This window comes from Rutidosis leptorrhynchoides, chromosome 4 (genome assembly GCF_046630445.1).
Source record: "Rutidosis leptorrhynchoides isolate AG116_Rl617_1_P2 chromosome 4, CSIRO_AGI_Rlap_v1, whole genome shotgun sequence".
NCBI lineage: Eukaryota > Viridiplantae > Streptophyta > Magnoliopsida > Asterales > Asteraceae > Rutidosis > Rutidosis leptorrhynchoides.
Genome location: NC_092336.1, coordinates 89,565,305 through 89,591,113, shown reverse-complemented (window position 1 = coordinate 89,591,113; position 25,809 = coordinate 89,565,305). Strand labels below are relative to the sequence as shown.

General features: G+C 32.6%; 1 protein-coding gene across 1 annotated transcript; it reads left to right on the top strand.

The window, feature by feature from the left end:
- The first annotated feature begins 2,758 nt into the window (after window positions 1-2,758).
- LOC139840153 (probable (S)-N-methylcoclaurine 3'-hydroxylase isozyme 2) lies at window positions 2,759-5,448 on the top strand. The gene is made up of 2 exons (XM_071830377.1): window positions 2,759-3,709; window positions 4,616-5,448. Exons 1-2 carry the CDS (start codon window positions 2,798-2,800, stop codon window positions 5,225-5,227), a joined length of 1,524 nt encoding a protein of 507 aa, XP_071686478.1. The 5' UTR covers window positions 2,759-2,797; the 3' UTR covers window positions 5,228-5,448.
- Window positions 5,449-25,809: the final 20,361 nt, after the last annotated feature.

Below are 25,809 nucleotides of genomic sequence, written 5' to 3'. Positions count from 1 at the left end.
AATAACATCATAAATAAAGATGATGATCTGGAACCAAAAATCTGTCATTGAATGTCAAAATAGACATGAATGAGCTCAATAGAAAGGAGCAATACGAGTTGAATTAAAATCCTTCAATAAAAGAAAAGTTTTCGGATCGATCGTTTTCACTTTTAAAGATGTGAAATGTATGGGAGGCAAATGAATTTTTATTCGAAAAATTAAGAAATGAGAAAAATGAAGTTACAAGGTAAAACTAAACTTGTAACTCAAGATTTCTCTCAAAGACCAGGAATGATTTATGAGGAAAACTTATCTTCCTAAAATGGATACAATTACTTTTAGATACTTAATCAACCTCGTAGTTACTGTTACTAAAATTTAGAAATGCATCTCATAGATGTTATTACTACTTATTTATATGGATCACATGATATATATATATATATATATATATATATATATATATATATATATATATATATATATATATATATATATATATATATGAATATACCTGAAGGGTTTAAACTATAAGAAGCCTCTAATGCAAAACTCAAGGAAATGTATTTCATTAAATCACAAAGATTTTTATATGTGTTGAAACAATCGGGTCGTATGTGGTATAACTGATTAAGTGAATACTTGATAAGCAAATGGTATACAAATAATCTTATTTGCCCATGTGTTTTCATTAAGAACAACTATCGGATATGTGATCATATTTGTTTATGTTGATGATCTTAACATCATAAGGACAAATAAAGAGATCCATAAAACCATTCAACTTCTAAAAGAAAAAAATTAAAACGCTTCAATATGGACAAGACAAAACCATTAAGTACTCTTATGGTGATTAGATCACTCAATGTCGGCACTGATTCATTTTGTCCCCGAAAAGAACATGAAGGTGTTCTTGGTTCAGAAGTTCCATATCTTAGTGCAATTGGAGCTCTTATGTACCTTATAAATTGTACGAGACCTAACATTTCTTTTGCAGTTAATTTGTTGGCAAGGTTCAACTCAGCTCCTACCAAAAGACACTGAAATGGGATCAAACACATATTTCGATACCTTTGAGGAACTACTGATTTAGGATTATTTTATTCTAACAAATCAAAACAAGATTTGGTTGGTTATGCAGATGCAGGTTATTTATATGATCCACATAAAGCTAAATCTCAAACTGGATATGTATTCATGGAGGCACCGCAATATCATGGCGTTCTCAAAAACAAACACTTGTTGCAACATCATCAAATCATGCCGAAGTGATTGCATTACATGAAGCCACTCGAAAATGTTTTTGGTTGAGATCAATGTCACAACTCATTACTGATTCTTGTGGACTAGAACGCGATAAAAGTCCAACAACTATCTATGAAGATAATGCAATTTGCATAGCACAGATTAAAGAAGGGTATATCAAAAGTGACCGAACAAAACATATACCTCCTAGATTCTTCTCATACACTTAAGATCTCATCAAGGACAACCAGATTGAAATAAGATATATTCAATCCAGCAAAAACTCTGCCGATCTTTTCACCAAAGCACTTTCAACTGCTATTTTCAGAACGCATGTTCACAATATTGGCATGAGGCAAGTTCAAAAAATGTAGCAGCTCAGCAATGTCTACTTGAGGGGGAGTCAACTATATGCTGCACTCTTTTTCCCTTAGCTAAGTTTTTATCCCACTGGGTTTTTCTTTGGCCAAGGTTTTTAACGAGACAGTAGCTTATAGTTGATCTCCAACAAAACAAAATTGGTATCCAAGGGGGAGTGTTATAATATTAGGCTTTAATGGATAGTCAATTTTGTACAAATCATAGTCAATATTGGATACCTATTGTATAGTATTTTTTGTACTATAAATACCCATGTATGCAAGCTAAAAAACTTGCACCCTCCATTATTCTTACAAGAATTATTTCTCTCTTTTCTCCCATTAGTATTCTAATCCTTCATTACTAGAATTTTGTAGTAAGTATAGGCTACCAATGTTGTTATAAACAACTAAATCACAACAAATAATTCAATATATATAGTCCGATAATGAAATATAAATAAAAGACTAAATTGCTTAAATCGTCCCTGTGTTTATGGTTTTTTCTCCAAAATGTCCATGTGTTAACAAAACTGCAAAATATCAAGAAAATTACGATTTAACAGCTTACTATCATGTGACTAGCACATGACACGATACTAACGGCCAGATGTTAAGTCAGGGACAAAATTGGGATCAATTTTGCAAATTAAGGATGTATTCTGCAGTTTTGTTAATACATGGACGTTTTAGGTAAAAAAAAAACCATAAACACAAGGACGATTTGAGCAATTTAATCTAAATAAAATTATATATTAAAACCCTACCCCCACCAATGCATGTTTTTTTTAATTTATTAAATATGTTTGACAAATATCAGTTTATCATTATATTAAAAATAATAACTTTACTTGTATGATAAAAAAAATACTCCGTAATGATTAACATTAACAGTATTTAATAAAAATAAAATTAAAATTAAAATTCTAATATTATTTTCTATAAATATATTAATAAAAATTTATTGAGAGATATAAATAGTAATTTGACTTTTTTTTGTTGGGACCACAACACAACAAGATAAGTCACATTACATTATTACAAAAGTTAAAATAGATATAACACGTCATAAATTTTAATTACATATTTAATATTTAATTTTCATAAGTAGTCATTTAATCAAATCTATGATTAAACTATTTGATGTATATACATCCTATATGTATATCTAGAGCGATCTGATTCAACACACAAATAAACTTCAACTAAACATGGATCTTAAAGCTTTTCTAACAGAGAGCTTTTCATCCCCTCTATTCATTATATCAACATTCATATTTCTTCTCTTTATCATCAAACAAACCAAAAATCTATTTGTAAATAAAATACAAAATCTCCCACCTGGTCCTCCGAAGTTTCCGATCATCGGAAACTTACTCCAGGTGGGCGATAAAGTTCACGAATCCTTAGCGAAATTTGCTGAAGAATATGGTCCTCTCATATCTCTTCAATTAGGTTCACAAATCCTCGTTGTCGCTTCGTCTCCTGAAGCAGCAATGGGCATCCTCAAGACTCAAGACCGTTTCCTTTCATCGCGTTCAGTGCCAACCGCACTTGATCATAAATCGTTACTATCTCATTCAATCTTTTGGTCAGTGTGCAATGAAACTTGGAGAATGTTAAGAACCCTTTGTCGAACCGAATTTTTTTCACCTCAAGCCCTTGAGACCCACTCTAGTTTACGAATCGAAAAGATGGACAAAATGTTGAGTTTCTTGAATAGTAAACAAGGAGAAGTAATTAACACTCAAGATATAGTTTTTACTACATTGTTCAATACGTTGAGTTGCATTATTTTTGGGAAAGACTTGCTTGATATAGAAAAAGAAAATGGTACTTGTACAGGGTTAAAAGCATCCATATTTATGATACTCGAGTATGGAGCTCGTGTAAAGGATTTCGGTTCATTTTTTCCGATTTTTAACGAATTGGATCTTCAGGGAATAAGAAAAGGAGGCAGGAAACATATACAAGAGGTGTTTGATTATTGGAAAGACATAATAGATGATAGAAGAAGAGCTCATTTCAAGCCTACAACTTTGTTATCAGAACAAAAAACAACTTTCTTGGATCGTTTGATTGATGTTGGATTTACTAATGACCAGATCAATGAATATATTACTGTAAGTACTCTAGCTTTCTTGCAAGTATACAAAAATTTTCGGATAAGGTTTTTTCCGTTCAGGCTAATATGAGGAAATAGAGTATTTTTTTACCACTATTGTAAAAAACCTCAATTACTCTCAATTAATCTACGATTACTATTGTTTAAAAACAGACCGATTTGGTTTCCAAAATCCGTTTAATTAATCGGTTAACGTCGATTAATGAGTCAATATCGAATTTGTTGGTCAAAGTCGGTCAAAGTCAAAATTGATAAACATCTTAACATGTATTTAAACTAAAATTTAAGAGTGCTTGAACAAATGAACATCATGTTTATAGTTTTAAACAATTATGTTAAAGTTAAAACAGATGAACATCATGTTTATAGTTCTAAACAATTATGTTAAATTTTAAGTTTATGTTTATATCTATATTTAGATATATAATTTGAAATTTATTATTTAAATGTATAAAAAATCCAATCCGATTAATCCTATATAGCCCAAACACAATGTCTTTTAATATAAGCTCAAAAGTACATCATTTTCTAAAATCAATTGTTGATAAAGAGACTTCCCCTTAGACTTATATACATACATTTGTTTTGTATCATGACCGATGTGAGACTTCGATTTGCACCCCAACAGTCCCCAGTAGCGAGATTTGCACCCTCGTTTTTTACTGATCCGTATATTCCTTGATCGTTTCCGACCCTTTTCTATAACCACCCTAAGATATGATTCGAGTGAGAACTGCGCAGTACTCGATAATTATGTTGAATACATCGATATTACTTGTGACTAGTGTTAAGTTGAAGTATTCATGTAATTTGCCTCTTATTTTAATTAAAAATGTTTTCATCTCAAGATTAGTAATGATCAGAAATTTGTGACTAAAATCTAATCAGGATTTTTTGTGTTTAGGAATTATTCGTAGCAGGATCAAATACCACCACCACTGCAGTGGTATGGGCTATGACCGAACTAGTAAAAAACAAAGAGGTCATGATAAAAATAGAAGAAGAGATGAAAAGAGAAATCGAAACTGATAAAATCAGTGAATCTCAACTATATAAACTACCTTATCTTAAAGCATGTGTTAAAGAAAGTTTTAGATTACACGCACCCGTCCCTTTTCTTCTTCCCCGTCTAGCGAACCAAACTTGTGAGGTGATGAATTATACAATCCCTAAATACGCGAGGGTGTTTGTCAACGTTTGGGCAATGGGACGAGACCCCAAAGTTTGGGACGAACCTTTATGTTTCAAACCAGAAAGATTTATTGATTCAAAGACGGACTTTAAAGGCCATAATTACGAGTTATTACCATTTGGTTCAGGAAGAAGGATGTGTCCTGGTTTACCGTTAGGTAGTTTGGATTTGGAATTTATATTAGCATCTTTAATTCATGAATTTGATTGGGTTCTACCAAACAATGAGGATCCTATGAAAATTGATATGAATGACAAATTTCTACTCACTTTGAGGAAGGAAAAACATCTAGAACTCATCTTCAAACGTAAACGTGGTTCTTAATCAGTTTAGTTTAGTGAGCGTGTTCTTACATTTATTTTTTTCCCTATATATATTTTTTGTACCTTGCATTTCGATAATGCAATTGCTGATTTCAGTCTTAAATGTTGTAATTCTTCTTTCACTTTTTGTTATTTATTTGTACTTAACTTATGTTCATTGATGTATGAATATGAGTTAGGTGATTTATGTATTCACTTTTTAATTAACCGGATAAAGTTTTATGTACAGGTTTTTCATTTTTTTATGTTGTACATCATAAATATGCATTGCTTGCATTTGTTGTTTGCATTTTAATGACGTAACATCTTGCCATCTTGGTGTAATATGTTCGTATGGTTTTCGTTTCGATATTCTTAATTTGTATTGTATTGTTGGTTACTAGTCATTTTGAAAGCCTCCCCTTTTATTTTATTTATATATAACAAGAAGAAAAAATATATACTCCGTATGTTGGAAATATATTTGTAAGTCAGAGGTCCACTGCATAATTGGATTAATTGTTGTAACTATCATGAAACTTTGGTACTTTTGTTTATTAACATCGAGCTTAACATAACGCTTCAATATTTAAGATCAATATATAAGATGAGTGTTTCATTGTGAAATACAATGTAACAAAGCTTCACATAAAATTTATCTTTGACCAATGATTGAAGTTTTGAAATTAAGGTTAATATATACTACTCGTATGTTTTTAGGGAATTGTATGATAACATAAATTAATTAAATGGAAATACTTTTCAAAAATGTTTGCAGTTAAAGTGTCCGTATAAAAGCCAATGATACATACACCATCCAAATTCCTTCTTCTACCAAATATATGTATTATTTAATTGTAAAGCACAATCTAATTTATGATGGAAGAATTAATTTGAATGATAATTATACGCCAAATTATTATATATCTATGTTTTTTTAACAGCCAAAATTATACTCCGTATTAGAAACTACCCCTAGCAAGCAGCTAGGAAGATAAAAAACAAAATAAACGAGTCCTTACAATGGCTTTAACAGCCAATCGTTCCAATTTACATCAAACTTTCCTCTACTACTAACTACGAATGGAATCAAATAACAGAGTCTTCTTCAACTCTTCGCCATGAAAAATGAGGCTATTCCGGTACCGCCAAACCTGCCACAATAAAGCCGCCACAATCGCATACATCTTTGTCTTTCTTCTCTAGCACGCCAATCGTCAAACCACGAAATAAGCTCGGTCGAGTCTACAAACGAAGGTATCGGCAAGCCAGTCCAAACTCTAGTCATCCTTCATAACTCATCCGCTATATGACATCCAAACATAACATGATGCAATGTAACACCGTATTATTATTATTATTATTTATTATTTATTATTATTATTATTATTATTATTACACAACGGAAGTCTAGTTTACGAAACAAACCTTTATATGCAAACATAAACATAGTTATGACATTTCATCTAAATTACATAATTATCAACAACAAGTGTTACATTAATATCCGATTACATTTTCAAAACGACCAGACATCAGAGTTGGCTTTGTCAGACATATCTTCAAACGCCCACTCCCGTCAAACCACCCACTAAGAAGCAAAACCTACAAGGGAGGAGGTGGGGAGGTTAGCCGAAGCTAAGTGAATGGAACTATCAACAAGTCTAGCATACAATAGCAACTCAAACAACAACAACAACAACAACAACAACAACAACAACAACAACAACAACAACAACAACAACAACAACAACAACAATATTGCTCTAGTTGGAGGAACGACAGTCTGGCCGGGCACACGACCACTAGCTGACCAGACTAGAGTCTACCGTTAGACCTACCACCGAATCCCCAGTATAGTCATCCACACGCAGGTGATGCGTCATTCAGCACTATACTCAACAAACAGTGATCAACAGGACCCAACCTAACAAGTCGAGATTAACCTCCTTAAGTACGATCTAACAAGTCGAGATCCATCTCATGAGCGGAACCTAACAAGTCGAGGTTCGATCAACTAAATAGAACCTTACAAGTCAAGGTTCTATCAACAGTGCACATACAACTAATAACAACACAACATAACAATTAACAACAATAAAGCGATGTAGCACAACCTGCTACTTTATGCTACACTCGGAGATAATCCCTTTCCCCGATTACCAGCAACGGAAGGCACTCAGAGTTCTAATCTTACTGAGCCTTTTACTGATCTTTTCCACATGAGAATAATACAACCAAGTCAATGATCACATCTTGACAATATTCCATCAACAAGACAAATACAACGATAAGCTAGAAACACTTAAATAACTAAACACCTGATCTGTTATTCGTACGAGTGGCATCCACTCGTACGCATGAGATCCCTCAACTGCACGATTGATGTCTCACTCGTGCGTTTGAACCATAAACAAATATCCATCCAAGTATACACTGGACAGTACGAGTGACCATGCGAGTAACTCATCACTCGTACGAGTCAGATCTGACTCGTGCGAGTCAGTTAACCCAAAAACCAAAACTGAAGTATTAGCTCAACCGTACAGTTCTTCGTACGTCTGACCCTTCACTCGTATGAGTGACCTCTCACTCGTGCGAGTGAGGAAGAACAACGGCAGCATCAGAAATACGAGCTTAAATGCTCAAATGCACCATTTGTGGCTGTTTCTGGTCGATTAGATGTTCACGAAGCATATATAACATATATACAACATTAATCTATCAACAATCAATACAAATAACACCAAAACAACTAGATTCAAGCATAAAAATACACCAAAACCCATTTCATATAAATCTCAATTCACAACAAGATTAATACATGAATATGAGAAAATCTTACCTTAGATTAATCACTAAACATAAAGGAATCTGAATCCACTACTTGTTTTGATTGATTTTAAAAAAATCAAAAGCTAGGTCTAGATATTAGGAACAAGATGAGAGCGTAAGTGTGTGTGTCTAGTTAGGTAAAGATGGTAAGAAGTGTCCAGAAACACTTACAAGTGGGTGTTAAACCCATACCTCATATCGGGTATTTATCAGTTATCTGATAGCTTAAGTACTTCGTTAGGCGTTCCTAACGAAGTCCAAATTTAACAAACAAACATATTATGTGACCCTTGTCACAAACTGGTCTCAACCAAATAGTCAAACGACTATAAACATTTAATTAATAAAATAACAATATAAATACACATAAGGGCAAAATGATCATTTCAACTAGACCCGATTTTGGGGTGTTACATGCAAGAATTCGATACCATGATTACAAGGCGCACAACCAAATTGTTACCTATATATTAATTACTAGTGAAATGATCCGTGAAACCACGGGTTTGTTAAACGAAACAGTTTAATAATATGTATTATGTATTAAGAGAATGTAAATGCTAAAGTCATTTAGTTTAATAACCTGTGGAACACCGAATTCCGACTAAGAAACTTATCGTTGTTTTTACAAATATATTGATGTACTTAACTTGGTCATAATAAATGAACTACCTTGATATACTTAACTTTGTAATAAAAGCCTACATTACAACCTTTTATTGAGACATGTATTTTGCATACATATATAACGTAATTAATCTAGTAAAAGCACCAATATTTGAATAATAATAATAATAATAATAATAATAATAATAATAATATAAAAACTATAATTATAATTATAATAAATAATAATAAAGTTTGTTTAAAAATTGAGTATTTATATTTTTAATAATAATTATTAGTAATAACAAATGTCTCTTGATAAATTTTTTCAAATTAAAATACAATTATTATATGAAGGTTGTACAATATGTTTCAAAGTTTGTACATGTGACGATCGCTCCAAATCCATATGGACGAACACGTCATTCATTGATTTCATTGGGAGGTATTTGACCTCTATATGATACGTTTTGTAAACATTGCATTCTTTTGAAAAGGGACACCATAAATGAATATTTAAATCAAAAGTTTTCGACATCTGATGATTTCTACATATAGACAATCATCGTATATAATAGTTTACAATAGTACTTCCGTTGACAATGCAGTCAAAATAAGGTACATGATGATGAATTGGTGAATGCAACGTTTTCTTGAAAAAAATATGTCATATAAGACTCCATGCACATAGCTTGTCTATCATATAAGCAAATAGCGGAAGACTTCTTGGGAACCTGAGAATAAACATGCTAACAAGTGTCAACACAAAGGTTGGTGAGTTCATAGTTTGTATGTTTCGCATAATCTGTATATAAAGATGGATCACAAGATTTTAGTTGTTTCATCCAGAAACGTTTATCAAAATATTCTACAAAATTGAGCACCCTGGTAACTAAACTTAACGTATATATAATTTGTACCCTTTGTATAATCATCTTAATAATACACGTAAACCAACGTGTACGCTTCTCAAATAGCATACATCCGTTAAAAGGCTAGTGCTCTAGCTCGAACGGGGATATCAAGCCCTATGGATCCATATACTACTACTCGCGCCCACCAGTTCTTATAACTGGCAGTTACTAGTTACCAAAGCTAAGGGATTTTCGGTTTAAACTCAGTGTAGAATTTAGTATGTACTTGTATCCATTGCGTTTAAAATAAATTGCATGTATTCTCAGCCCAAAAATATAGATTGCAAAAGCAATTAAAAAGGGAGCAAATGAAACTCACCTTAGCAGCACATAAAGTTGTTCATCGTAATGTGACCGAAACTCGGTATATCAAATAATCGTAGATCTCAACCTAGAGAACATATGTTGGTCAATAAATGTCTATCAAGCTAGGTCAGGTCATAGTGTATCACAATCCTAATGCTCAAAATTGACATACAAAAGTTATTCAAAGTTGTTTCAAAAAGTCAATTTTGACAATAGTTCAACAAACGAGACGTACCTTATATAAGGATTCATTTACTCAGTTGGTAATATTCAAAAATCCATTTTATCGATCTCGTAAACAAGTTGTTTAAGTATTAATTGCAAGATTCAAAAATCAATTCCAATTAATGTCAATTATAATTCAGTTGACCATATCTTTTGATTCGTTCCTCGAAACTATTCGATATCTAAATGAAAAGTTATTAATTTTTCGCCAGCTTTCCGAAAACATGTATATCATATACCTTTTACCCGTAATATATGTATTTAATTCGTGATTTATTATAAACTGTTTAACGACGAAATTTAGCATACAAGCATGTATAAATATATACACTCGAGCACTAGTATGTATACACTATTAATTTATAAAATATAAAACATAATTGCTTACGTATTAATATTGAGATTCAATATTATAGAAAAGTACGTAGACGTAACGGAGATGATAAACACTAAGTTTGATTCACAATTATACCCCCGAACATTACCCATAACCTCCTTGGCAATAACCCATAATTTCCTTAGCTTTAATTCACTCGAAAATCATTTTTGAAATCATTTGAACATGACCTCGTCGTAATATTTTATGTATAATACTAATAAAAATAATATTAATACTACTGATAATAATAAGATTAATATTAATATTAATCTTTAATAATAATAATAATAATAATAATAATAATAATAATAATAATAATAATAATAATAATAATAATAATAATATAAATAATATAAATATTACGGAGTATATATCTATATCTGTGTAAGTGTGTGCGATGTTCGAGCAAAACAATTGAATTTATAGTACCTTTTCTGAAAAAGCACCCCATGCGATCGCATGGGATTTGTGCTTCAAGGCCATGCGATCGCATGGCCCTCTGATCCAGCTCATAAACTTTTAACTTTTTGTTTGTCGACATAATTTTATATAATATATATAATATATTTAATTTATATAATTAATTATATATTATATTAAATTCACATGCATAGTTGACTTGTAATTTTTGTTCCGATAAGTCGTACGTCATCACTCGACTTATGTCCCGGTTCCGGTTTTTCAAATGTCCTTTCGAACGCTGAGAAAACTTGTATTTTACATTTCGTGTCACGTACCTTTGTCAAAATATAGCCTTAAATTATCCCTAAACTATACCACTCAAAGTATATCTTAAACTTTCGAGTATTTTGATCATTTACTTCTATAAATCATCGTCTCGCTATTTGTTAATATATATATAATAACAATTCGTTTTTATAACCAAGTTAATATTATATTTTATCGTATTGTTAAATATATATTTTCGATATTAATAAACACGAGTTAAAATACATATCGCAAGTTATTCATATATCTAATTCCAACATTTGATATTCCTTATTATTGTATGTCCAATTTACGTTATTTAAACAAACACTTTACCATTTATTCCGAATACCGTTAAGAATGAATGATTTCCCAAACCAACGTGGACATTACAACAGAGACCCGTAATAATATCATAATCCTTAAGGGACTCAATAATTATCTTTTAATTCAATCATTTAGCATAATCTTTTAACTCTGTATCTAAATATATCAATCAGATAATCAAACCAATAAGTTTAATGCACAGTATCATATACTCAACACTCTGTTATGTTTTCAAGTTATGGTATATATATGTATCTATTTACCTATAATTGTTCGCGAATCGTTGAGAACAATCGAAAGGTAATTGAATAGTTCAAAAATTTTGAGATTCAACTTTACAGACTTTACTTATCGTGTCGGAAACGTTAAAGATTAAGTTTAAATTTGGTCAAAAATTTTTGGGTCATCACAGTACCTACCCGTTAAAGAAATTTCGTCCCGAAATTTGAGTGAGGTCGTCATGGCTGACAATAAAAATGTTTTCATGACGAATATGAGTTGGTAAATAGAATTTTATCACCATTGAATAATACGGATAAAACAATCCGATTACTCGAAGCGTATGTGAGAAGTTATCGTAATAGAGTGAAATGGAGAATAGAGATTCGTCTTATCTCTTGATGTAGTAAGGATTGATTTCCGGAATTTAAGGAATAGAAAATTTTCATAATTTAAATAAGATTTGATTCTTCAGAATTTAAGGAAATTAGGATTTCCTTTGATTAAATGCGTAATCTGCCTCGATTGCTATGTCTGATATTTTGCTATAAATTAACCTCTTCCATTTCATTTATTTTCACCACTCCTATAATCTTCTTTCTTATTTCATACTTACAAAAGATTTGTGAAAATGCTTCATCCAGTTCTGATTCTTGATATTTTTTTGGCTATCATATCATTCATTCTTCTTTTTCATCTGCCACCAAATGTGGTTATTTTCTTCTACTATTACCTTGGGGTTATATTGTTTTTCATTCTCCCGTGTCTTTATATTGCTATACGCATTGATATACACGGTTTGTAATTTCGGGGTTGTTATCGGGCTTTATATTCTCCATTATATTTCGGAGCTTCATGCTTTCGTTTTCTCTTCCCAACTTTAAGTCAAGCGGATAATGGTCCAGAATTCGTAGATATGAAGTTTCATATGAACATAACTAATGTTCTAAGAAAGAAATGGTAATAGTACAATCTGACTTGTCAAATTACCAGAATACCTCGAAAAAGACCGAATCATTAAGAAAATATTTTCTTGATATTTTTAGAGATTATATAGAATGAAAGAGTTATGTAACATGGTTCATGATGAGGGTATGATCTGTGTACCTTTATCATGTTCCATTAGAAACTCAGCATGACTTACTATAATATAATCACGTTGATCAAGTGTTATTATATTATACTAACTCATGCTTCAGTTCCCAACATTACTTCAAAACATCCATTTTTCGAATTTTTCAGATTTTAGAAACTAAAATAGTTTCTTTTATGATGTAACACAGATAGCGCGAAGAGATGAATGGTTTCAGATAAGAATGATTAAGAAAATATCTTCAGAAATATTGAGGATATTCATAACGAAAGATACGATGATATCTTAGAATATTCAAGATAAGATGATGATGAAGAATATTGTCCACAAAGGTTTTAGAGTAAGGAGCAAGGTATTTGCTAAGGATTTCAGCAGACACTGAATCATTTGGATTCTTTGAAGGCAGGTTCATTCTTTATGATTTATCCACAGCCTCCTTCATACTTTGCTCAATCCGTTTTCCAGTTCCAAACCTTCTATTTTTTTCAGCTTTACCACCATACTATTCTTTATCATCAAACTTTTGAACGTTAAGGTCGTTTACAGTTTTTGCTGCTTCATCAAAATTTTTCCAAAATTCGGAGAACTAGTTTCGTAGTTTAGGGTGTTTTTCAGAAACTTCACATTCGAAGTATGTAAGTCCAGGAGGTAGACGTTATATGTACACATATAACTGTTGGCGTAGAAGTGCTGCAAGATTTCAAAATACTGATTGCTAATTCCCGATAGTTGGTATGGCAATTGCCGTTACAAGATGTGGATGAGTACATGATACGGTTTCAATGAGTATAAGGATTTTTCAGAAGGTCAAAGATCAATGAAGTTGTTGGTAAATTTACTGTTAATGTGGTGGAACATGAAAGGTTCCCCAGTAACAAAAACGTATATGCCAAAGTTACAAGTCTGAAAGGTCGTCGTTGACTGGTTGAATGGTTGATAATACTGGATACTTTGAAAAGGAATTGCAAGATTATTTTCGGTAAAAACAACGCTAAAGGATCTTGCACAGTTTTGAAGTCAAAGTATAGCTTTAAAAGATGTAGAGATCTAAGAATGATGTCATCAGTTCAGAGTTATGACTTGGATTCTGATCCGTCAATATCAGAATATGTAATTGGATTTGTATGAAAACGATTGTATATCGTTGTGAGCATTGTTAATAATTTTTGAATCAAAGTTGAAGAATGTACAGTGTAACATATTAATTGCGAACTTATATATTTCCCGGGTATTACCTACCTGTTAAAGATTTCACAATTAATACTTTGTACAAAAGAATTTTTATTACCGTCTTTATGAAAATATATGTATGTATATTTTTTTTCAGATGTAACACAGATTTAATGAGTTAATATCATATTAAGCTCATTTAATTTTCGGCTTGACTTAGAAATGATTAATCTCTAAAACATTAAAGATTACATAATCTTTGCGGAGTATTTCGCTAATGTAATCAATACTTCATTATTTATTCTTATTCCTCGGTGAAGGATGTTGATGCTCGTGGAATTTTTTTTTTTTGTGAACCTTACAAGGAACAGATGATGTTTTCTGGAAAGTTTCGAGTACATCGAAAATGAAAATGTAAAATCAATTATGTAATTGAATAATACACTTGGTATATTATGAAATGGAATTCATTGGGTTGAAACAGAGATTGTAGTTAACAATGGTTAAGTTGTTAAGGAAGGATGTACATCATTGCATATTAGTAATATGAACTAACCGAGTAGTACCTACCAGTTAAGATTCACACGTAATAGCTTAGTACGAAAAGATTTATTTTGATTTCAAAATTCATATATATTAAATATACATAAAATTTCTTCAGGGAAAATAAGTTAATACTTCATCGGTTATTGTTGCTGGTATTTTCTTGATAACTATGGTGCGTATGACATTGATTCTCGTGGGACAGATTGTGAAGTTGAGGTTTGCGATGCGGATGTTGTTGGTGGTGGTAATGGTACTATTGGTGTTGTTGTCGGTGGTACTGTTGATGCCGGTGATGCTGCTGGTGCTTGTAACCTTTGCACCGTATTCTCCAAAGCCACTACCCTAGCGCGAAGCTCGTTGACTTCTTCTACTACACCGGGATGATTGGCGGTTCGGACTAGCGGATGAATAAGATCCAGAATTTGAGAGAGTATATGATCATGACGAGATATTCTGGAGATGAGAGAGAAAATGGTATTACGAACAGGTTCGCCGGTAAGTGCTTCAGGTTCTTCACCAAGAGGGCAATGTGGTGGATGGAAGGGATCGCCTTCTTCTTGTCTCCAATAATTAAGAAGGCTACGAACCCATCCCCAATTCATCCAGAATAGATGATGGCTAATTGGTTGATCCATTCCGGTTACACTGTCTTCGGAATTCAGGTGAATATCCATATCAGAATAGCTGTCAGAGTTTAAGGAATTTGAACTAGATACGGGATCCATCTTGTATAATTAGGGAGATGATTTTTGATATGAATTAGATTATAGAATTTAGTTTGGTATTCTTCAATACATAATTTACATATGTATATATAATACTAAATTCCATAAATCACGGAGAAATTTCGGAAGATGTCAGGAAAATTTTACAGTAACAGATACGCTAAGATATGAATTTTATCTATACACTATTCAAGCAATCAATGCAGTAAAACGTGTATAGACTAGGAATGATAAGCAGGTAATTTCCGACAAAAATGATAAGCAAAACTTTTGACATGCAGACATGGTCGAAGTCCAGAATTACTAATGCATCCTAACAACTATCAGTTAGACACACTCATGCAAGACCTGGTTCGCTAGGACCAACGCTCTGATACCAACTGTGACGATCGCTCCAAATCCATATGGACGAACACGTCATTCATTGATTTCATTGCGAGGTATTTGACCTCTATATGATACGTTTTGTAAACATTGCATTCTTTTGAAAAGGCACACCATAAATGAATATTTAAATCAAAGGTTTTCGACATCTGATAATTTCTACATATAGACAATCATCGTATATAATAGTTTATAATAGTACTTCCGTTGACAATGCAGTCAAAATAAGGTACATGATGATGAATTGGTGAATGCAACGTTTTCTTGAAAAAATATGCCATATAAGACTCCATGCACATAGCTTGTATATCATATAAGTAAACAGCGGAAGACTTCTAGGGAACCTGAGAATAAATATGCTAACAAGTGTCAACACAAAGGTTGGTGAGTTCATAATTTGTATGTTTCGCATAATCTGTATATAAAGATGGATCACAAGATTTTAGTTGTTTCATCCAGAAACGTTTATCAAAATATTCTACAAAATTGAGCACCCTGGTAACTAAACTTAACGTATATATAATTTGTACCCTTTGTATAATCATCTTAATAATACACGCAAACTAACGTGTACGCTTCTCAAATAGCATACGTCCGTTAAAAGGCTAGTGCTCTAGCTCGAACGGGGATATCAAGCCCTATGGATCCATATACTACTACTCGCGCCCACCAGTTCTTATAACTGGCAGTTACTAGTTACCAAAGCTAAGGGATTTTCGGTTTAAACTCAGTGTAGAATTTAGTATGTACTTGTATCCATTGCGTTTAAAATAAATTGCATGTATTCTCAGCCCAAAAATATAGATTGCAAAAGCAATTAAAAAGGGAGCAAATGAAACTCACCTTAGCAGCACATAAAGTTGTTCATCGTAATGTGACCGAAACTCGGTATATCAAATAATCGTAGATCTCAACCTAGAGAACATATGTTGGTCAATAAATGTCTATCAAGCTAGGTCAGGTCATAGTATATCACAATCCTAATGCTCGAAATTGACATACAAAAGTTATTCAAAGTTGTTTCAAAAAGTCAATTTTGACAATAGTTCAACAAACGAGACGTACCTTATATAAGGATTCATTTACTCGGTTGGTAATATTCAAAAATCCATTTTATCGATCTCGTAAACAAGTTGTTTAAGTATTAATTGCAGATTCAAAAAGCAATTCCAATTAATGTCAATTATAATTCAGTTGACCATATCTTTTGATTCGTTCCTCGAAACTATTCGATATCTAAATGAAAAGTTATTAATTTTTCGCCAGCTTTCCGAAAACATATATATCATATACCTTTTACCCGTAATATATGTATTTAATTCGTGATTTATTATAAACTGTTTAACGACGAAATTTAACATACAAGCATGTATAAATATATACACTCGAGCACTAGTATGTATACACTATTAATTTATAAAATATAAAATATAAATGCTTACGTATTAATATTGAGATTCAATATTGTAGAAAAGTACGTAGACGTAACAGAGATGATAAACACTAAGTTTGATTCACAATTATACCCCCGAACATTACCCATAACCTCCTTGGCAATAACCCATAATTTCCTTAGCTTTAATTCACTCGAAAATCATTTTTGAAATCATTTGAACATGACCTCGTCGTAGTATTTTATGTATAATACTAATAAAAATAATATTAATACTACTGATAATAATAAGATTAATATTAATATTAATCTTTAATAATAATAATTATAATAATAATAATAATAATATTAATAATAATAATAATAATAATAATAATAATAATAATATAAATAATATAAATATTACGGAGTATATATCTATATCTGTGTAAGTGTGTGTGATGTTCGAGCAAAACAGTTGAATTTATAGTACCTTTTCTGAAAAAACCCCATGCGATCGCATGGGATTTGTGCTTCAAGGCCATGCGATCGCATGGCCCTCTGATCCAGCTCACAAACTTTTAACTTTTTGTTTGTCGACATAATTTTATATAATATATATAATATATTTAATTTATATAATTAATTATATATTATATTAAATTCACATGCATAGTTGACTTGTAAATTTTGTTCCGATAAGTCGTACGTCATCACTTGACTTATGTCCCGGATCCGGTTTTTCAAATGTCCTTTCATACACTTAAATTTTTTTCTTTATTTTTGAATTTTTTTTTAAGTTTAGATAATCCTTATTTATGATATTATTAAGTAGATTTAATTTAATTGTAAAAATAATCTATTTATAACATCACTTACATGTCCTCACAATTTTTCTTTTTTCTTTTTAATTTTTTTTATAAAGGAGAAAAAGATAATTATTACATCATTATTTTAGGATTATAATAGAATTTATATATAAGAAAATGGCAATTGAAAAAAGTGTCCGTATGGTGATTAGAGACACCTAGTTGACTAGTAAGTTCAACAAAATTATAAAATCCTGTAAATCAGACATGAGTCACTCTAATCAATTGTATTTCAACAAAATTATTTTATCTATCTATATTTATTTATACTATTCATTCATTATTTGATCTATCTTATTAATTTGGAAAATAAAAATAAAATCAAAGACATCTGGTGGTGCAACTAATTCATTTTAGTCAACTAATTTTTATTCAAGACGGAAAAAGCCTTTTTTTTTCTTTTTGGAAAAAGAGATTTTTATTGATATAGACAGACAAGTAGCATGCAGGGAACCCATACTAAAATTAGGTTTGAAAACTTCAATGTCTTATCGCTTATGTAGTAAAAGTGTAAAACATCTTTATCATAAGCAGTATAAATAATACTACATAGAATATAGTACGGAACTTTCTATATAAAGTAAATCATATTTGACCCGGTTATCTATTATATACATACATACACACTAAAATAATGAAGTAACAAAAACAAATTTGCATTATGGAGTACTCCGTATAAGTTTTTATTAATAATGTATTATTTTGAGAAAAGTGTTTCGTACAAGGTTAATTTAGTGTTGTATCAAATTTAATGTGACAATATATATTATTATTAATTATTATTTCACTATAACAAAATGTCTATTGTAAATGTTACTCTCTCCGTCTCATACAAAATGTCTATTTTTGTTAGATTTAAGATATATTAATGAATTATCTATTTTTCTCAAAATGTTGTTATAAAAAATAATAATATATTAATTGCTATATTTAATGTAAAATTTCCAATAATAAAAACAAATAATTAAATCTTTAATAATTTACAATTGTTATTTAGAGTAAAACATAATTATTTTAAATAAATAAAAATTCTAAAGTAGACACTTCTTCTTGAATGAAGGAATATAATTTCATTACATAATTGTACGTATTTAAGTATCAAAATATGTAAACAATGAAAATTCTTTTATCTCCGTTAACATCCCATGACATTATTCTTACAATTTTACCTTTTCTCAAACTTGTATTATAATTCAAATAGGGATGGCAAAAAAAATCCGTACCCTACGAAAAAAAACCGAAATATTTGTGGGTCGGGTTCGAGCCGGATAAATGGATCTCGGGCTGGGTATGGGGATGATTTTTAATTTTTTTTATGTTTCCGGGTTCGGGGATGGTTTTAAATTCAAACCGATTACCCGATTCGTATACCCAAAAAAATACCCGAGTCCATTTACTATAACACCGTACTTTTTTTTTTAAATCACAGCGTAAGTATTTAAAGCATATAACATTTATATATTACAATACAACTGGTGTTACTTTTCAAAACAGTTATACATAGTTATATTAAACATCAGCGTTCTTCAGTGTGTCAAACATAACCCAAGCACGGCTATCTTCTCTCGTCCCTAGCATGTAAAACAATATAACCTGCAGGGGAGAAAATGTGGGGGATTAACACAACGCTAAGTGAATGAGATATCCCAACAGATATTACTATCAAGTACCAAGCCTAGCTTTTAGGGATCATGCATCAGTCACGGGCATGTGGACATAGCGTTACACAGCTATCATATAATATAACACTACACATCTGTAACATACAGAGCTAGGCAGTAATTCAACTAACAAAGCAGCAATAGCATCAAGAAGCTATTCACTAAAGGCACCAAACGCACTACACTAACATAGCCTTACATAGCTATACAATAAGGGTATCAATAGCTTTACATATCTATTACTAAGTATCAATAGCTCTACATAGCTATTCACTCTCATAGCACTAACGGCTACACATAGCACTAACGGCTATAAGTACAAGAGGATCGTTGACCCTGCCAGGTCTACAACTACTAGCTGATCAAGCTAGAGCTGTACCGATAGCCCTCGTTATCGTCACACAGTATACCCCTCCTGACGTTTACATACGTCAATTGCAATATACTGTCATTACAATAACCAATGAGCCTAACCCTTCTATACACGGTTAACCTATTCTGTCCCTTCTATACACGGACAGTTCTCACATGTGCACATAAACCACCTACAACCTCATGTTAGGTAACATCACTAATAAACATATGGTACCCTAATCAGGCATGCTATAGATTCAATCTAATTAGGCAACTTGATAACAACAGTATTACCTACTATTTATAATTACAATAGTAATCAACATGCATATATAGATTATCATAATCTTTAATAGCATAAAAGCGGGTAGTAACTACACTTGTTACTAAATACCAATATCCATAAGGATAGTCTCACTCACCGATTACCAGCAAGAACTCAGTGGTCTAATGTTACTGAGTCTTCTTCGTTCCTTTTTCACCTGAGAACATCATTTACTGAGTTAGTATACTTCTTCAATCAATTATAATCATCAATTAATACTATAAACCATATCATATAACTTTACATTCATTATTTGACAAGGCTACATAAGTGTCCATGCGAAAACAGCCCTTATACGCGTGTAAAACGAAGCATACAAACTATCGTGTCTTTTTGACCCAAAATAAAGTATGATTTATTACTTTAAAACCTTACCATTGGAAATTAGACTTCATTACGTTTCCAATGATATTTGATTCATCAAAAACGAAGTTACGGTTTGAAAGTTACGGCCAAAATAAGTTTTCTAAAAAGCTGACAGGCTGCAACCGCGCGGGAGCACCTGCAACGCCCGGTTGCACCCAAAATGGCCCCGATACACCCCGTAATCGTACGGATGCATCCTGCAACTGTACGGGAGCTGTTCATCAGTACCAGGTCGCTGTTTTCGTCATTTTGAGCCCCAAATCTCGTTTTTTGCACTATTTTGACACTACAAATCACTTAGAGAACATACATAACTCATATACAAATATTTACTAACATCAATTTGACACAAACAACACTTTTAGATCAAGATTTGATCAAAAACCCTTGATATGAAACTTTGATATAACCCAAATTAAACACAGATTAAAGCACGAATTTGACATGTAAAATACCTTGTAATGATCACGAAGTCACTGATAACAAATACCCCAAATCGATTTAACACAGAAACGAGATTCAAAGATTAGGGTTTATGAGGATTAGAGAGTGTTTGTGCAAGTGTTATGAGTTTCCAAAAATGGAAACAAGGAAAGAGCAGAGGTTTTAAGGTTCAAGGGTTTCCTTCACATGCCTACTCCGTGTATCACACGGGTATTTACCAGTTATCTGAAATACAAAACACCTCATTAAGTGGTTCAAACGGGGTCCAATTTAAATAACCTGTTCTGTGACCCTTGTCACGAACTGGTCTTAACTATATAATTACATAATTATAAACATATAATTATTAAAATCAATAATATTAACACACACGGGGTAGAAGGGTCAATTCAGCCAAGCTCGAACTGAGGATGTTACAAATCTACCCCCCTTAAAGAGATTCCGTCCTCGGAATCTGGTCAATCACGATCAAATAAGTCACTGGTTCTCATTACAACCTCTATTTTCAAACTCAATTTTGCATCCAAATGATACTACCCTTTGTACTCTAGCTTACGTACTCGGTGGACTTACCCTCTACAAGCTTTAAATCAACAAATTCTACATACTCAATACCAAAATCACCAGTCGATCCCAACTTTTTGTCATTCGAAACCATCACTATTCCCGACAAAATGCAAAGGATAACTAATTATCATGAGAAAACACCATACAGACAATGACATTTACTCCGAAAGTCATTCAACTAACCATTACCATACATAATTCCCGAGTTCAATTCATTAATCAAGATCCCATTCTTGATACTGTAACACCCGATATCATCAAATCCATCAGATCGTTATAGGTTTAACTTTTTATACAGTTAAATTCCCTCAAATTTCCAAGCAATGACAACTGAATTTCATTTATTTCACTACAATATGTAATTATGTCCACAAAATATATCCTTAATTCATCACTATTCTCAGGTTAGTCATTTCATGTTCACTAACTCATTGTCCAACAGTCAGTCCACATTCCACGTATAATTCAAGTCATCTAAATTTCCTTCAGCTTCCCAGAATTTCTGTATGACTTACCCCAATATACTTCTGTTGGCCAGACACAAGTATATTATTCTAAATCATACCTTCATTCTGAGTCACTTGATAAGAAAAATCCTAAATGATTTCCACATTGATCAAGGCACACAATTTCCTGTTAAGCATCGGTAATACAGAAATTTATTATATCACTAATCAACAAGTCTCTTTAGTCATATGTCATCAACCATCCAAAGATTCATATATGGTTATATAACTAAACCTGATCAAGTCATCATTTACAGCATATCACAATAGTCCAAATTCAGTTTACGAAAGTCATACTATTTGCAAACCAATAATAGTCCATGTATTATAATCCGATTCCCAAAGCCTACCACCATTAAATGAAAATGTCACGCGACCATCCCAGCATAGGATTTTGTCAAGTCATACCATTCTACTTTAAAGATTCACTGGTCACAATTCCCAAACATTGTCTAACTCTCGGCTTTGTCTTCCAGTCATAACACATACCCGGTATCAATCCCCACTCTGGTCAAGAGTTTCGCCATCTTCAAAAAGACAACACAGGGAACAATACCCACATTTACTTTCTAATGGTCACCACAAACTCAAACGAGTCCAAAGAAGGAAACATAATTCCTTAAGGCTTCACTACAGATTTTATGCAACTATTCCAATCAAGTATAGTAATACAATAGGGCTAGCATCATATGTAACATGCAATTCACATAAGCCCTATGCAGTCTTATCAAATCACTCATATCACTATAACAAGTCAAATACAATTAACAAGTTTTATACGATAACTAACAAGTCACAAAAGCATAGCAAATCCATATCATGCATCACATCTGACAAATCTCTGAAAGTGTAACGACCCGACCAAAACCGTTATTGACGGCGTCGTTAACTTAGGTCCCGTTGCGTGGTCGTAGTCCCTATATGAGACTCGTTTGACCAAAATTATGTCGCGTTCATTTTAAAGGTACAAAGTTTAGTTTAACAAACGGATCGACAATAAGTTTAAGTTTACAAAGTTATAAAGTATGAATGAAATAACTTGCGACATAATTAGTTTGAAACCACAGTTGCTATAAATAGCGTAAGTAAGTAGACAAAAGTTTGAATCCAAAAATGCTATCCCTAGCGTATGCATGCATGGTAGACTCCAATCAAGTAATCAAAGAGTGCGGAAACGTGTAACAAATAGCCATGTGAAAACCTGAGAAAACATAGAAGAATCTGTCAACGCAAAAACGTTGGTGAAATCATAGGTTTGAGTAAGTGAGTAAAAGTAAAGTAAGTCGAACCACAAGATTTGCAAAGTTGAAATAATAGTAGTACATTCTAAAAGTTAATATTCACGAGCACCCAATTATCAAAGCTTAACGTTCCGTCCATTGAATACCCCATCAATTAGTGCTAGAACAACACTGTTCCCGAAAATATATTTCATCCGTAGACGGTAGCGAACCGTCAAGGATGAGGGTTGTCAACCCATATGGCCATATAACATAAGTTCTCGCTTACACCATCTGATGTAACTAATGATAATCGGATTGAGGATTTTCGTTCTAAACTCGTATGTAGAATGTTTGTTTTCCCGTTCTTGTGTTCACTTAGTTCAAAAGAATCGTTTATGTTTTCTCATCCCAAAAGTAAGTTTAAAAGAGTAAAAGTGGGACTATGATCTCACCTCGAGTGCACGAGTATAAAGGTACTTCAACAAGTAAACGTGTGCATGAAAGTTGCTTAGCCTTGACCTAAACAAGTAAGTTATATCAATTAACCGGTTACGATACAAGGTCGGGTGAAATGTGTTCAATTAGTCCTATGGCTCGTTACGACTCGATTAATATAGCATGTGAATCAATTTATCAAGTTTCATACAAGAAACAAGTATAAAAGCATGTTAGAATGATTGTATAAAAGTTTGGTTAAGTTTGACTAAAAGTCAAACTTGGTCAAAGTCAAAGTCAACGGGGTCGGGTGTAAGACCCGAATATTTATCTTGCTTGTTTGTGTATTAAGACGTTCGAGATTGGGTTTCGCGGATTATTTATATAAAGTTTAAAATGAAAAAGAATCTGTTTCAGAGAGGTCGCGCGCCGCGCCGTTTGCTGCTGACAGAATCCCTTGTTTTTAATTGGTTTAAATGAAGGGCAAATGGGTAATTTCACTTGAGGCCGGATTTGTGAGGCATATGAGCTGGTTTGGATCAGTTGTGGATCACTTTCACATCCACTCATCATCTTCATCCATTTTTAGAGAGAGAGTAAGAGTTTAGAGAGAGATTGGAGGTTTTGGTGAGGAAGAAGCTCGAATCGTTCAAAGTCTCGGGTTTTAAAGTTGTTCCTTTCGTTCTCGGCTACACGGTGATAGTATTGGTAAGCTCAAACTCCGAATTTCAATTATTTAATTTGATATTCAAGTTAGGGTTTTGAGTTAATTAGTTGTAAAACCCTTTTATGTGATGAAATGGGTTTAGTGAAGCTAGTAATCGGGTTTGTTGTTAATTGTTGGTGGATTTTGAGTTGGAGAACTAATTGGCCATGTTTAGAACTTTAATTTGAGTTTAATCACTTAAGTAGGTGATTATGGAAGTGTTGAAACCCATTTAGGGTAATTTGGTTGACTAGTTGTGACTTTGGGTCAAATTAGGGTTTGGTGGTGATTATGACCCGATTGGCGAATTAATGAGGTTTATAAACTTAAAATGGATTAAGTTGAAGTATTAAACCGAGTTAAATGTGTTTTGGTGTCAAAACTTGTAAAGGATGAGATTTTGACCTTTATGGGTCAAAATTTGGGTTTAAGTGTCAAAATGGGTATGACACGTGTTTGGCACTTATGTTCGGGTTTAATGGATGTATTAGGACCATTCTCACTTGTGTTAGTGATTATTGGTTAGTTTGGGTACGGTTTGTGCTTGGAAGTGCATTTGGGTCGAAATGGCACTAAGTGACGAATTGGGTTAATTTGTGAATCCAATCTAATTGTGTTGTTGTAATTGTGATAATGGAATAGGTATCTTCCATTGGCAAGTTGCGGATTCACTTGGAAGCTTCTTCAAGACTTCAAGGTGAGTGTTAATATCCTATATGCATATGTATGTGTAGGATGGGTGCGGGTCGGGTGAAGTGATTCTCGGCTATAGAGCTCACTTCACATATAGGTGGATTTGATGGACTTGTTCATAGGTCCAATTGGCACGGTTGTGCGTTTTGGTTGACTACCTTTGGCAAAGTACACATTTTGGGTGTACGTTATCACACGTGGTTGTGAGTGGAATAATTATGCGTGTATGTATGTAATGTATTTAATTGTGTTGTACGAATGTGGTATTGTCGCGGTGTTTAAGACACCACGTTCTATGAAACGAGTAGTATTGTCGCGGTGTTTAAGACACTACTCATTGTGGAATTGACGAGTAGTATTGTCGCGGTGTTTAAGACACTACTCATTGTGTAATTGACTTGTGGTATTGTCGCGGTGTTTAAGACACCACAATGTCATGGGAGTGGAAGTGTCGCGGTGTTCAAGACACCACTCATTGTATTGAATGAAGTGTGGATTCGTCGCGGTGTTTAAGACGCCACATTGTTGTAAGGGTGAGTTAGTCGCGGTGTTTAAGACATCACCCGGGGGACTAGTGATTACGCGGTGTGTAAGTAACACTAGTGGATGTTATGAACTCCAACGGACTTTCATGTACCGTTCCCTT